General features: G+C 42.7%; 4 protein-coding genes across 4 annotated transcripts in view; 3 read left to right on the plus strand and 1 right to left on the minus strand.

Moving 5' to 3' along the window:
* LOC131995567 (uncharacterized) overlaps positions 1-15748 on the plus strand; it is a 446417-nt gene that overhangs the window by 295659 nt on the left and 135010 nt on the right. The window lies entirely within an intron of this gene.
* On the plus strand, positions 13342-13755 carry LOC131996111 (histone H2A-like). Its single transcript, XM_059365562.1, has 2 exons — positions 13342-13614; positions 13705-13755. The coding sequence occupies exons 1-2, from the start codon at positions 13360-13362 to the stop codon at positions 13753-13755; spliced, it is 306 nt and encodes a 101-aa protein (XP_059221545.1). The 5' UTR covers positions 13342-13359.
* LOC131995600 (histone H2A) lies at positions 13811-14198 on the plus strand. The gene has a single exon (XM_059364369.1). It carries the CDS (start codon positions 13811-13813, stop codon positions 14183-14185), a length of 375 nt encoding a protein of 124 aa, XP_059220352.1. The 3' UTR covers positions 14186-14198.
* Positions 15130-15521, minus strand: LOC131995617 (histone H4). The gene has a single exon (XM_059364385.1). The coding sequence runs from the start codon at positions 15507-15509 to the stop codon at positions 15198-15200; it is 312 nt and encodes a 103-aa protein (XP_059220368.1). The 5' UTR covers positions 15510-15521; the 3' UTR covers positions 15130-15197.

Consider the following 15748-nt stretch of genomic DNA (forward strand, 5'->3'; position numbering starts at 1 on the left):
AATGTCAACTCAATAGTGTCTCGACATAAGAGACACTATCTTCAGATTTTCGTGAAGCAGCAGAAACCGGATGTCTTGATGATAGCTGAGCATGGCCTCACGGAGAGGCATGTATTTGGACTAGAGGGCTACGACTGTCACATACAATATAGGACGACTGCCATTAGAGGCGGCGGTACGGCCATATTTATAAAGACTGGCATTAAGGCTGAGAGGTGTATTTGCGATCTCGGCGGCTTACAGGGTACACTGGTTAGGGCTTCGACGCCCGAGGGCTATGTTCTCTTTGCCTCATTGTATAGTAGGCCACAGGATGCTCTTGACATACAAGCACTGGATAGATTGGCAGATCTAGTAGGCTCCACGGAGGCGATAATTGGTGGTGATCTCAACTCTAGGCATCCAGATTGGGGGGATGCTGTCCAGAACGTGAGTGGCCGCCGTCTGCATGAGTGGCTTAGGATGACACCAACCATGTCGTTGCTGAAGACAGAGGGGCCCTCGAGGAGGACTGCTATGTCTAGCTCGTACATCGACTTCTTCTTGAAGACTAATGGGATTCAACCGACGGATGTTTCGCGGTCTCATAGGGGACTTGAGACGCTGGATTACGACTCGGACCACAGGGCCGTCGTCCTTGAGATTGGCGAAATGGTTTTTGAAAGGAGTCAGCCCACAGAGATCTTCGATTTTAGAAGCTTAAGAATGCGACGATTTAATGAAAGGCTTGCTGCGGCCCTGGACAGATGCGAATTGCCGATTGCCAGTAATGCGACTGTTGCAGAAATCGATGGGGCGATCGAGGCAATGGATAGAGCCTTTTCCGAGGCCATGAGTGAAAGCATCGACAAGATTAGGCCACATAAGGGAACCCTGAGAAAATTGCCAGAGGACATATTGGAACTCATCCACAAAAAGAAAACCCTGAGAAGGCGACGTTTCCGGATTATGGACCAGTAGGAATCATCAACCCTTGGGGCTACCATAAGGAACTTGGGGAACATAATTGCCCAGCGTATTGCTCGTTTTGAGGACCAGAATTACATGCAAATGCTTGATAATATTAGGCCGAACAGTGAAATGTTCAGCAAGCTGAAAAGTATAAGGGCCGCTGGGAGACGGAGTAAAATCTGTGATCTTATCCAGGAAGACGGGCGATGCACCACATCTGACGAGGAAAAGGCGAATGCTGTTGCGCGTGAGTTGGCGAAGATCCAACAAGGAGTCATGAACCCTGGAGCATTGAATGATGTTCGGGACATGTACACACCGAGGATTGAGTTCCGTGATGGAAACTTGGCGGATGCCTCCACGACTGTGGAGGGTTCTTTCAGGATTATAAAACCAGCGGAAATTGGGTCTGTCCTCCGCACCATGAACAACAAAAAGAGCTCGGGAGAGGACGGCATTCCGAACTATGTGCTCCGCAGGACTGACGCTAGGGTATGGCGATTCTTAGCGATTGTCTTCAACCACTGCCTGAACCTTGGATACTTCCCCAGGGCATGGAAGATGGCAAAGGTGGTCCCTGTGTTGAAACCGGGAAAGGATCCGACATCGCCAGCGAGCTACAGACCGATATCCCTGCTCTCGTCAATCTCGAAGCTCTTTGAAATTTTCATCCTACAGGAGATGAATTGCCACATTGAGGAAGCTGGGATGCTGATAGGATCGCAGTTTGGGTTCAGGAGATCTACCTCCACTACACACGCCCTGACGGCCCTCACAAGTAGGGTTGTGGAGGGATTCAACAACCGGTGTGTAACGATAGCGGCCAGCTTGGACTTTGAGAGGGCCTTCGACTCGGTCTGGCAGGAGGGCATAGTCCGAAAGATGAGGACATTCGGCTTTCAAGATTCCCTTATAGACATTGTAGAGGACTATCTCAGGGAGAGATCCTTCAGCGTTGTGGTAGCTGATTCGAAGTCTGCCACACAGAGAATCAGAGCTGGAGTACCGCAGGGATCTGTCCTAGGACCGGTTCTCTATAATGTTTATCTGGCAGATATACCGGAGCCGACTAATGGGGAACTTCTTCTCATCTATGCGGACGACATACTTGTCGCATCGACACATGCCAGGGCCAAGCGGGCCGCTAGGAACCTGGAGGAATACCTTGACACTCTACAAGGGTATTTTGAGACATGGAGACTTGGCCTGAATGTCCAGAAGTGCCGGACAATGGTATTCCGAGGGAGGAAGCGGAATTTGTACAAGAACGCCAGGTCGTACGTCCCCAACATTAAGATTGGAGGCGATACTATCGTAAATTATGGATCCTTGAAGTATTTGGGTGTGATTTTCCAGGAGGATATGACATTCACGCGTCATGTCGATTACCTTTTGGATAAGGCGAAGGCTGCTTTCCACGCCTACGCATCGTTACTGAGGAGGAAAGGAGGACTGAGTAGGAAGATTAAGCTCACCATTTATAAACAAGTTGTTAGACCCACATTGGCCTATTCTTTCCTGGTATGGAGCTCCATATCATCGGCACAAATGGAGAGGATAAGGATATTCGAGAGGAAGATGTTGCGGTATTCTCTTGATATGAGAACGAAGGTGGAAACCCAGGGGCAGTATAGGAATACCCCGAATAGAGAGGTATATGGCGACGCTAGATTGCCCAGAGTGGACGCCTTCATGGTGAACGTTGCGCTGAAACACCTGCAGGGTTATGCCGCGCACCCAAATGCGATTGTCCGGGAGATGAGCCTCTCGCGCCGGGATTTCGACAGCCTTAGAAATGCCGAAAGGGTCCTTCCTCCTACGTGCCTTGGACATATGGCCGAAAACAATATGCTGTTTGATGAGCATGGTAGACTTATGTTCTACCATAGGAGATTTGGGAGAATGGACTTTGAAGATCCGGTTTATAAAGTGGACCAGTGGCTACCTGGTAGCATTTGATTTGTTTTGTGAATATGTAAATAGTAAGATGGATTGTTTGTTTTGTTTTAGTTATATTTTATTTTGTTTTATGTTTTGTTTGTAAATAGTTTTGTAAATAGTTTTATTTTTTTTTTTTGATGGATTATTCTTGTTTGTTTTCTAGTAGCATTTAAGTAGGTTTTAAATTAGTTTTAGGATTTTAAATCCCGGTTTTTACCTTTTTATCCGGGGGTGTCGAATTTACTTTAAAGGATTACTACCTTAGGAATAATAAGAATATGAATGGGCTGGACTTTGTACCTTTGTCATTCAACGTATTGATTAATCTATTATTTTAATAATTAATTAATGTTATTAGAATACATCTCTAGAGAATATCTATGATAGCTAGAGTAAGTATCTACACTAATTATAAGAATATATTATAAATGAAATACGGAAAGATATGGGAAATAAAAGAATATATGCGTAAGGCAACTATTACAGTGTTAACAGTGTTTGTGTGCATATCGTGAAGTGAACTAAAAACCTCTAGTGAAAAATGGCTCGTACTAAGCAAACTGCCCGTAAATCTACTGGTGGCAAAGCCCCTCGTAAGCAATTGGCTACCAAAGCTGCTCGTAAGAGCGCACCAGCCACCGGTGGTGTTAAGAAGCCACATCGTTTCCGCCCTGGTACCGTTGCTTTGCGTGAAATCCGTCGCTACCAGAAGAGTACTGAGTTGTTGATCCGCAAATTGCCTTTCCAACGTTTGGTTCGTGAAATTGCCCAAGATTTCAAGACTGACTTGCGTTTCCAGAGCTCTGCTGTCATGGCCTTGCAAGAAGCTAGCGAAGCCTACTTGGTCGGTCTCTTCGAAGATACCAACTTGTGTGCCATCCATGCCAAGCGTGTCACCATCATGCCCAAGGATATCCAATTGGCCAGACGTATTCGTGGAGAACGTGCTTAAATTATTGACATTTAAAAGCCAACTTTTTTTTACAAAAACAATCGGTCCTTTTCAGGACCACAATATTTTTATAAAAAAGAGAAAAAAATTTATTCAAAACTTACACCTTTTTATTTTTATTAAAATAAATAAATATAGTCTTTTTTTGGGGATGGAAAAATACACTATTTATATTAAAAAAATTTTTTTCTTTTCTATGCGTTTTACTTTTGGTAATATTGGGTTTCAAAACATGGAGCGAAATCAAAAACTTTTTTTAAAAAAAAATTATTTAATTTACTTTTTATGTTAAATTGAAAATTTTTATTTTCTATTAGCAACAGTATATTTGCTGTTATTCTTTTTGCAAAATTTGATTTTTCGTAGTAGCTACATAACAAGAATGAATGAAGATAAAAACAGGCAGGCCAATACATTCGAGAGAATTTTAACTTTAAATAGATAATTTAGATACATTGAATATAAATTTTTTCTGTATTTTTTATTATTTTCAAACAAATGATATTTTTTGCTATTCTAAAAACTGTTTTAAAAAGAATAAAATAGTATTTTAATATTTTAAATTATTAAAGGGAAATAGATTTCGTTCGGTATGCAACTGTTCTACATTTGCTTGCTTAGACAAGGGCATTTTTCAATTTGTGTTTAATTTCCAAAAAAAAAAAAATATTTTTTTTTAAATTTGTAATTGCAACAATACATTGTTTAGAATTTACATTTTTAAATTTTTTATTTAGTTTCAAGTCCACTTTATATAGAAAAAAATATTTTATAATAAATGCAATAGAGCTCACCGCACATTTTGCATAGCCAACGACGTTGGTATAACATAGCATCGTAATATTTTAGACTTTTCGTAACAAACGTACACTTTTTACAAATTATGTAGCATTTTAATAGAAATCTATCATTTCTATAATATTTTATCATAAAATTTTCCTAAAACATTTTTACATTAGCGCTTTCAAATTAATTTGCAGAAAAACATTTATTCATGGAAAATACGCCAATATGGTGAATTCAACTGTCATAGACTACATAATAAAATCGATTATTTCACTATGAAAATCATCCAAATTTTCACTTTTTTTTACACTTCTTTCAAGAAAACATATCAAGATTCCATACTAAATTTTTATAAAAACCAATTTTCAATAAAAATTGGAAAATTTTTATAATTTAGTTACAATTTTATCATAACATTTTTATAAACTTTCAACTCAAACCCTTATAACTCGGTAACGCTTAAAGATAATTAACTCGGATTTTCTTTAATGATTAGCTGGATATCTCTACTAGAAGAATTGTATAAAAAATAAAAAGAAATTGTTACTATCTCATCGTAAAATGAATAATTCTGTGAAAACTTTTGTAAAAATTTTTATTCGCTTCCACACAACGTTTCGCAAAATTTCGTAGTTGACTACTATGTACTTCTCATAATTTCGATGTACCCAGCCATCACTAGTCTAAAGGTTGAAACCATATTTTCAACCAATCAGCGTACACCAGTAGTGAGTGTATATTTACAAAGTGTTAAAGTGTGTTTAAAAAGAAAAATATAAGTGAAATCATGTCTGACGCCGCCGTTGTTGAAGCCACCGCATCTCCAGTCGCCGCTGTTGAGAAAAAGGCACCTAAGAAAGCCGCTGCCAAGGCAAAGAAACCCTCTGCTGCCCCAAGCCATCCACCAACCCAACAAATGGTCGATGCTGCCATCAAAACATTGAAAGAACGTGGTGGTTCCTCATTGCCTGCCATCAAGAAATACTTGGCCAGCACATACAAAGTTGATGCTGTAAAATTAGCCCCATTCATCAAGAAGTACTTGAAGAGCGCTGTTGCTAGTGGAAAATTGATCCAAACTAAAGGTAAGAGTGCCTCCGGTTCATTCAAATTGTCCCCATCTGCCTCGAAGGAACCTAAAGCAAAGAGCGCTGAAAAGAAGAAGAAGGCCCCAGCCGGTGATAAGAAAAAGAAGGCAGCAGCACCCAAAAAGGCAGCCGGTGAAAAGAAAGCCGCTGCAAAGAAGCCTTCCGCTGCTAAAAAGACCGCCGAGAAGAAGAAGACCGAAAAGGCCAAGGCTAAAACTGCCAAAAAGACAGGTACAGTTAAAGCTAAACCCGCAAAAACAGCCGCCAAAGCATCAGCCACTAAACCAAAGGCACCCAAGGCAAAAACCACCGCTGCCAAGCCCAAAAAGGCTGCCGCAGCAAAGAAGCCAGCTGCCAAGAAGACCGCCGCTAAGAAGTAATTTTTCCATGCAAAATTACTTATCATGTCAAAATGATTATTTTCGATATTCGAAAGCAGTATATCTAACAGCCCTTTTCAGGGCTACAAAAAATTTTTAAAAAGAGACCAAATTTGACTCGAACAATTTTTTAATTACCTAATAAATACTATGTTAATTTTAAGGGAAAAGCTAATCACAGCCCTTTTCGTAGCTGTAAAACATCTGTTGAAATCTTTTAATACCATTGTTACCTAATATGGGAATAAATTACCCTTTAAGGAAATTTAAGTAATCACATGTTAAATGGGATTTTTTCCGCAACTGTATTAACTGTTTCACTTAGGGTCATAAACCAAAGCAATTACTAAGAATTATGAAAATCACTTAATGTTAAAGAAAATCTCATTTAGCATACCTAACCAATAAGAGAGTGGCGTACAATATTCCCTTCAAAAATCGCACTTAGCATACCTATTTCATTCTTTACGAGCATACCTACCCATAGATCTCGTGTACAAACGCATAAGTCCACATATACATCTCTACACCATTTCACGCTAACATACTAGTATACATCCCTAAAAAATTTAGTATCAACACACACGCTCACATATACTCGAACATCAATACAACGTTGCATACCGAGTGTTTGAGCATAAGAGCAATATGTGTTGATCATATTACTGTAGATGTAGATGGTGCTAAGCAAGGAGGGCAATATTAGAGTATGGGTAGTATACATATTTTATTTTAAAAAAGTAATAAGGGCAATGTGAGGGTGAGTGGTAGATATATTTTTTCTTTAAATTTGTAAATATAAATTAATTTTAGTTGAATAACGAATTAAGTCTCTTTTTTAATTTATTTTGTGGCCCTGATGTTGTAGGGAAAATATTGTACGACGAAATAAGTATGCCATTTACTTGGAGCTGGTGTACTTAGTAACGGCTTTGGTACCTTCACTGACAGCGTGCTTAGCCAACTCACCGGGCAATAATAGACGGACGGCAGTTTGGATTTCCCGACTGGTGATGGTGGAACGCTTGTTGTAGTGAGCCAAACGGGAGGCTCACTACAACAAGCGTTGACGAAACTGTTCATGATGCTCATGGCCTTTGAGGAGATACCAGTATCGGGATGGACTTGCTTCAACACTTTGTAAATGTAGATAGCATAACTCTCCTTACGCTTGGTGCGTCTCTTGGTCTTGTCACCCTTAGTGATGTTCTTTTGGGCTTTGCCGGCCTTCTTTGCTGCTTTACCACTGGCTTTTGGAGGCATTTTCACTTGGTTTTTTTTTTTAAGTCACACAAACACTTTTAACACTGTTCACGATTTTGTGTGTTTGATGGCTTACTCGGAATATTTAAACCATTTCATGCACAAGATATTCAGGTAGACGAAAACAGTCGCTATGTTTACGAAAACAACCCTCTAAAATTAGCTACACGTTGGATCCGAAAGTATAAATACTGCAGTTCATGCTGCGAACTAATATCGATCAATATTCAGTGTTTAGCTCTTGTGCAGTGCAGACCAGTTTCGGAGTGTTCAAGTGTTTGATAACGAATTTTAATCTCAGTGTTTGATGACAGATTTTAACCTGAGCCAGTGGGCATTTAATTTGATTAAGTGCAATTGTGAGAAGCGAGAGTAGTCACCAGGGTTGGCAAAACCTAAGACTTTTTGTTTGGTGTACCTTGCTTTTTTGAGAAGCGAGAGAAGGCAGCAGTGCTGCGCGAATTACTTATTACTTTACCTGTAATTTTGTGAAGTGCATAGGAGGCGCTGTAGTGGAGATTAACGAGTTTTTGTTGAATATTCGCGGCGAATGCAACGGTGGACGTGAGGAAGCCGTTGCAGTAGCCCGTGTTCCTGCATTTCGACCCGCATCTGGGCCGAGAAGTGAAATATTCTTGCAACCTGATAAAATGGTTCATGGAAATGAAGCAGATCTTGCTATCACTAAAAGTGAAGGCACCTTAAGAACTTTTGAATTACCGAATTCTTTGGACGTTGTTGCTGATATGCAACGTGATTTGGATCCAGCTGCGTTTTCAGCTGACAAGAAAGTGGCTGAGAGAGCCGATATGACTGTGGCCTCCGACTCCAATTCCGTGTCAGGGGCAAACCCAATCCCTAAGAAGAACAAGAAAAAGAGAAAGAAGCGTAAAAGTGACGGAAGCAACGATTCCGATGGCGCATATGCTGACTTTAAACTGAGGCTGGACAATGAGAGAATGGCTGATGAGCTCCGCCTGGCTCAGACTAAGATGGATGAGTATCGCCAGCAGATAAATACACTCATCAATACGGTCCAGAGATTGTCCGACGAAATCTCTTTGCTGCGAAATTCTCTTGCTGAAGGGCATAATGAAGAAGATAATGCTGCCTGGGTGGCCGAAAACTCAGGTATGGCGATGGATGAAGAGGAGACAGTGGTCTTGGCCGACGCTGGCAAGGCAATAAAAGATGGCCCGCTGCCTAGGGCATCTTCATCATATGCTAGTGGGCTAGCATCTTCAACTGACGCAGTTCCGGGAACAGCAACTGAGAAGCCGCCCCCTCCCAAGGCGACGAAGGCGTCTACATCTTCTGCTGGTGCACTGGCAGCACCAACTAACATGACTACAGTGACGACGACTGATAAATCGCCTGTTCCCAAGGCAACGAAGACATCATTTGGCTCTGGAGGAGTTAACACCGGTGCCGTTCCAAGGGCTCCGGCACCTGTTGGTTCTAGTGATACGACTATGGCTAAGGGCGTCTCTGGGAGACTCCTTCCGGCGATAACCCTCTATAATGTAGGTGTTAGAGAGGCAACGACGATTTTGTTGCGCCATTTGAAGAAGGAAGAATTCGTCATTAAGTTGGCAGGTAAGTCATCGATTTCTATAAGAGTTAGAGGGCTTGAGAATTTTGAGAGGATCAAGGGGCTGCTCAAGGAACGTGGGTATGAGGCACATACGCACACCCCTAGGGAACTGTTGCCTTACTCTATTTTGATTGTTGGGCTGTCCAGGGAGTTCACGAAGGATGAGGTGCGGGATTTCTTCTCCTCGCTTGAATTTAAGGTCGTATTTTTGGATGCGACCAATGTGTCACCGGACAAGTGGGTTGTCCGCCTTGGTAGGGACACGGATGTTGAGAGGCTGTACAAGGTTGACTTGATGCTCCACTGCAAGGTAGTTTTGCGTAAGAGTAAGGGCCGTGACATAACACAATGCTTCAACTGCCAGAGATTTTCCCATGTGTCTGCGAATTGTACCATGAGGTACCGCTGCGTCAAATGCGCTGGTTCACACGGCCCCGGTAATTGTGGGGTACCGCCTAAGGGGCAGGAGGCCGACGAAGGACAGCAGTCTACCGAAGCTGGCGATAGCCAACTGCGGTGTGCGAACTGTGACGTGGCTGGTCATGCGGCCAGCTCACGCACCTGCCCAAGTCGCCAGGCTCTTCTGAGGAAAGTGACCGAAAGGAAGCAGGTGGCTCAGGATAAAGCCAGGGCCCGAACTACTCGGTTGAGTAATTTGAACTCAGGCGTATCCTATGCTTCGGCTGCTCGGTCACACCTCGGCGCCCCACAATCCCGCGCCCCCCAGCGCGCTGCTCACTTCGAGGATTTTTCGGCTCGCGACCGATACTTGCCTGACCCCTTGGGGGTCCCGCGTCCTGGTATGGAGGATATTCACCGCCGCGGCAGGACTATTGCTGAGTCCTGTCGGGACTACTTTGGAAGGGATCTGATGTCGGTGATGGCCAGTATCAGGGAGTTTGGTCCTGAGTTTGACAGGCTGGAGAGAGAAGGGAACGGCCCCAGTGCGTTGTTGGGCCTTCTTATGCATATACAGGGTTTCTAATGTTGAACGCCATTTTTATTAATGTGAATTCACTTGTTTCGTTGAGCAAGAGACACTTCCTTCGTTTATTTATAGATGAGCATTGCCCGGATATTTTACTGATCGCTGAACATCGATTCTCTAACAGGCATAGATTCTCCATGGATGGTTATGTGGTTTATAGGCAGAACAGGGAGGCAGGTGCTGGTGGTGGCACGGCGGTTTTAGTAAGGGAAACCTTTAGGTCTGAACAGGTTGTGATTGGTACTGGCCTGATTGAGTCTTGTGCCAGCAGAGTTTGGAGGTCGGATGGTTCGTCGGTGGTTTTTGTGTCGATGTACTTGCGCCCGCAGTTTGAGCTTAGAATTGGTGATTTGGATTCCTTGGTCGCCTTGGCTGGTACTGATGAAGTTTTGATAGGTTGCGATTTGAATGCTAAGCATCCCGCCTGGGGAGGGGCCGAGGCGGACTCTAGGGGTCGTTTACTTCATAGATTCCTTATCGATTCTCCGGAATTTGACACGGGTCCCACCGACGAACCGACCAGACCGAATGGCTCGGGTGGGTCGCACATTGATTTATTTCTTTGGACCCCCGGCATACCTCCGAGGGATGGAACTCCTCTGATGACACATGACTTTGAATCGGACCATAGGGCGGTCCGTTTTCCCATTGCCTTGATTGATCTGCAACCGCGTGAGCCCACGACTTTTTTCAATTTCCCAAAGATGAATGTCCGCCGCTTTAGGCGACTTTTAGGAGATCGTCTACCGGCCATTTCTCTTCCGACTGACTCGAATGTGACCCGCGAGATGATTGATGTTTGCATAGAAGACCTTTCCTCTGCTTTTGGCGAGTCTATTGCGGGCTCCACACCGAGGGTTACCCCCCGGTCCGCTTCCCTTGGCCCATTGCCGTCGCATATATTACGATTTATCCAGGAGCGTAAACGTCTGCGTAGGGTGTTGCATAGGTCTGGGGATCCCGGACGCCATCTCATTCTCCGTGCGGATATCCGAAACCTGGGCAGGATTATTGAGGGTGCCATATACAACTACGGGAAGGACCGTATGAGGGAGCGATTGGAGCGGATACGGGTCAACTCCTGGACGTACGGAAAGGTGAAGTCCGCTGCAGGTCTTGCCGCTAGGGAGCGCATAGAGGGGATTCGTTCGTCGAATGGATCGATCATCTTTGATGATAGGGGTAAGGCGGAATGTCTCGCTGAGACCCTGGATGGTGTGCAGGATGCGATGGACTCGGTTGACACCTCACTCAGATCCATGGTGGATCGTGCTGTGGCTGATGTGGATGATGGGACGCCGCTGGTGACTTTTTCTAGGGTATTTATGGCTGATGGTTCTACGATTTCAGATAGGTCGGAGTGGAGTAGGGGGGGGCTTTGTCTCTTCGGTCCAGGTGCGCGAGATGTTGGCCACCAGACCTTCGAAAAGATCTAGTGGAATTGACGGAGTTCCGGACATTGTATTGAAGAGGACAGATGAATTGGTTCATACCTTTCTCGCTGTCCTCTTCAATCATTGTCTGAATCTTGGCTACTTCCCGGGAGCTTGGAAGAAGGCCATGGTGGTCCCGATTAGGAAACCCGGCGCCGATCCACTCTCTGCCACGGGTTATCGACCTATCTCTTTACTCTCGTCTTTTGGCAAGCTACTTGAGGCGTTTCTTCTCTCCAGGATTAAGAATGTACTTGAGGACAGGAGGATTCTGCGCGATTGCCAGTTCGGCTTTCGGTCTGGCCTTGGGACCTCGCACGCACTTGTAGCCCTCACCGACTTTGTTGTTGGGGGCTTCGAGAAGAGGTGGGGTTCCATTGCGATCAGTTTGGATTTTTCCAAGGCGTTCGACACGGTCTGGCACAACGGCCTTCTTTATAAGCTCCAGTCCTTTGGCTTTGATCATCAGACATGTAGGATGATAGCAAGCTTCCTTCGGGGGCGCGTATATAGGGTTAAAGTCGGCGAGGAGATGTCTGTGCAGCGCCACGTTTCAGCAGGGGTGCCGCAAGGTTCTCTGCTGGGACCGGTGTTGTACAACATCTTCGTTTGCGACATTCCTGCACCCCCCGAAAGATGCTTGCTTTTGACCTACGCGGATGACGTATTGGTGGTGAGTTCTGGTCCAAGGGCCAGCACGGTCACCGGACGGCTCAATGCGTACCTTGCGTCTCTGCATGGCTATTTCAAAGACTGGGGCCTGAGGCTCAATGTTGGTAAGTGTGTGGCAGTCGTGTTTAGCGGCAAGTCCAAACGGATTGTCTATCCGAATTTCAGACGCTATGTCCCTGTGCTTCGTATAGGTGGCCGGATTATTCGTGTGCAGGATTCTATGAGGTATTTGGGCGTTGTTTTTCACGGTCGATTCGACTTCTGTAGACATGTTGATTTCGTGCTCTGTAAGGCCAAGTCTGTTTACTTTGGCTACTGCAGACTCCTCGGCATGAGGGGTGGTCTTCCTCCTGATGTAAGGGTTCTGATTTACCGACAGGTAATCAGGCCCATACTTACATACGCCTTTTCCGCCTGGTGTGGTATTTCGTCACACCAGATGGAAAGACTACGTGTATGGGAAAGGAGGATCATTAGGACATGCCTTGGGATGAGGAGACGAGTTGTGGTGGATGGTTCTGTCAGGAGTACACCGTGCAGGCAGATATATGGGGCCGTTGATTTCCCTAGGATTGACGTGTTTATGGTTAGGAGCGCCCTCAGATACTTTGAAAATTCTCGAGCTTCTAGTAACTTGATTGTTCAAGCTTCTCTTGACCATCCTCCGGACACTTCATCCGAGGTCACTATGAGGCATTTACGCCCGTCAGCCCTTGCCAACTTGAATGATGAAGGGATGCTGTTCTCTGATGACGTCCTGATATTTTACCATAGGAGAAGTGACTCCTTTAATGTTTTAAATGCAGTATATGACGCTGCGCAATGATGTTCTCGCGGAAGGGGTGCCCCGGAGTCGAGTCGATGTAAATAGTGTACATAGTCTTTAGTTTGGATATCGTTTAGTTTTTAATTTCTTGTATATATTATTTAGGTTTATATTTATGTACTTTTTAGTTTAAGTTACCTTTTTAAGTTTAAATTTTAAGTTTTGAGAGAATTGCCCTTTTTAAGTTTGTGCTAAATTTTCGGGTGACATGATCTAATTTTTTTTTTTTCTTATGTATTTTAAATGAAGAGTGTGATGTATATTGCTACTCCTGTTGTATTCAACTGAATTTGGAAGACCCTGATATATTTTTTTGCTGGGTAATATTGTATACGGAATCTTTATTTTCTAAGGTTGTTTTGTAAATTAAATTTAAGAATTTCATCAATAAAAAATGGCCTTTTGCAAAAACAAAAAACAAACTGCGAACTAATATCATTTGTGTTTCAGTGCTAAGTGAAGTGAATTAAAAAAAATAACTAAAAATGTCTGGTCGTGGTAAAGGTGGCAAAGTTAAGGGAAAGGCAAAGTCCCGTTCCAACCGTGCTGGTCTTCAATTCCCCGTCGGTCGTATCCATCGTTTGTTGCGCAAAGGCAACTATGCTGAACGTGTTGGTGCCGGAGCTCCAGTTTACTTGGCTGCTGTCATGGAGTATTTGGCCGCTGAAGTTCTTGAATTGGCTGGCAACGCTGCTCGTGACAACAAGAAGACAAGAATTATCCCCCGTCACTTGCAATTGGCTATCCGTATTGACGAAGAATTGAACAAATTGCTGTCCGGTGTCAAGAAAACAGTCGCTATGTTTACGAAAACAACCCTCTAAATTTAGCTACACGATGGATCCGAAAGTATAAATACTGCAGTTCATGCTGCGAACTAATATCATTTGTGTTTCAGTGCTAAGTGAAGTGAATTAAAAAAAAAAATAACTAAAAATGTCTGGTCGTGGTAAAGGTGGCAAAGTTAAGGGAAAGGCAAAGTCCCGTTCCAACCGTGCTGGTCTTCAATTCCCCGTCGGTCGTATCCATCGTTTGTTGCGCAAAGGCAACTATGCTGAACGTGTTGGTGCCGGAGCTCCAGTTTACTTGGCTGCTGTCATGGAGTATTTGGCCGCTGAAGTTCTTGAATTGGCTGGCAACGCTGCTCGTGACAACAAGAAGACAAGAATTATCCCCCGTCACTTGCAATTGGCTATCCGTAATGACGAAGAATTGAACAAATTGCTGTCCGGTGTCACCATTGCTCAAGGTGGTGTATTGCCAAACATCCAAGCTGTTCTCTTGCCCAAGAAGACCGAAAAGAAGGCTTAAATTATCTACGAGCATCAAAGAAAAAATGTAAATACAGGCCATCGTATAAATCAACAACAATCCGTCCTTTTCAGGACGACAAAAATTTTTTTAAAAGAGAAAAAACTATATCAAACCTTATTTTATCAAGAAAATTTACTGAAAAAATAGTTTTAAATAATAAATAAAATTTTAATTGTAGTTAAATTTAAAAAATATTTTTTGGTCGATTTTTTTTCAGTGGATTTGGTAATTTGCTAGCAATTTCGTTATTCGAAATTTCCTTAAACAATCCTGTTTTAGGCGTAAATACAAAAAAAATCTGCCATCTATTGTTTATAGGTAAACATTTTCAAATATGTTTACATCTTATCGACTATTGCAGGTCTTTTAATATACATGTCATAATTATCAGTTATCAATTATCATGCATCAACATTTCGCCTTTTTGCATACATTAACATAATAAGAATTTAGTTTTATCGACCCTACTCAAGATTATCGGCATTTAATAGGATCAATGTTACCATTAGGGTACTGTAAAAACTATTTATTTTACATTTGAATATCACATGGTAATCATTGTTCATTTTCTGATGCTGAGAAAAATTGGCATATGTAATAACAAAACATCGAAACGAAGTATCTACGATCGTCCCTCTTCGTACATTTGTCACAAAGTTAGCAGCTCCAAGCAAAGGAAACATTTAATGGTAGTATATGCGTGCATTTTGGTATCTGTGTGTATGTATGCCTTTTAGTGTTTTATACCATCGTTTCATCGTATTGTTCTAATGGCGTCGGTTTTAGTTTAGTCATGTATGTATGTATATTATAGAAGCTACATTTTGGCCGACGGCAAATTGAAAAATGGTAATATTTATTTTCAAATAAATTTTATGTATTTTTTTTTTAGTAAAAATTTATAACAAGAAATATCTCTTTTTAAATATGTTTTGTGGTCCTGAAAAGGACCGATTGTTTTAGTTTTAAAGTTTTTAAAATTTTCTCCAAAATAGCGTCAAGATAATGTTTAACCGCCGAAACCGTACAAAGTGCGGCCTTGTCTCTTCAAAGCGTAGACGACATCCATAGCGGTGACGGTTTTACGCTTAGCGTGTTCAGTGTAGGTGACAGCATCACGAATAACGTTTTCCAAAAACACCTTCAGGACACCACGGGTTTCTTCGTAAATCAATCCAGAGATACGCTTTACACCGCCACGACGAGCCAAACGTCTGATTGCAGGCTTGGTGATACCTTGGATGTTATCACGCAACACTTTACGATGACGTTTAGCGCCACCTTTTCCCAAGCCTTTGCCACCTTTACCACGACCAGTCATTTTTTCACTTTTTAAATTAAATTCACTTCACAAGTTATGCACAAGAACTAATACTTACCATGCTTTGTTTTGTTTTTGCAAAAGGCCATTTTATTGATGAAATTCTTAAATTTAATTTACAAAACAACCTTAGAAAATAAAGATTCCGTATACAATATTACCCAGCAAAAAATATATCAGGGTCTTCCAAATTCAGTTGAATACAACAGGAGTAGCAATATACATTACACTCTTCATTT

Source organism: Stomoxys calcitrans, chromosome 3, assembly GCF_963082655.1.
Source record: "Stomoxys calcitrans chromosome 3, idStoCalc2.1, whole genome shotgun sequence".
Lineage (NCBI taxonomy): Eukaryota > Metazoa > Arthropoda > Insecta > Diptera > Muscidae > Stomoxys > Stomoxys calcitrans.

Coding starts and splice junctions, on each gene's coding strand:
- LOC131996111 (XM_059365562.1), top strand. CDS start 13,360: ATGTCTGGTCGTGGTAAAGGTGGCAAAGTTAAGGGAAAGGCAAAGTCC. Junction 13,615..13,704: donor TCCCCCGTCACTTGCAATTG/GCTATCCGTATT, acceptor CTCTAAATTTAG/CTACACGATGGATCCGAAAG.
- LOC131995600 (XM_059364369.1), top strand. CDS start 13,811: ATGTCTGGTCGTGGTAAAGGTGGCAAAGTTAAGGGAAAGGCAAAGTCC.
- LOC131995617 (XM_059364385.1), bottom strand. CDS start 15,509: ATGACTGGTCGTGGTAAAGGTGGCAAAGGCTTGGGAAAAGGTGGCGCT.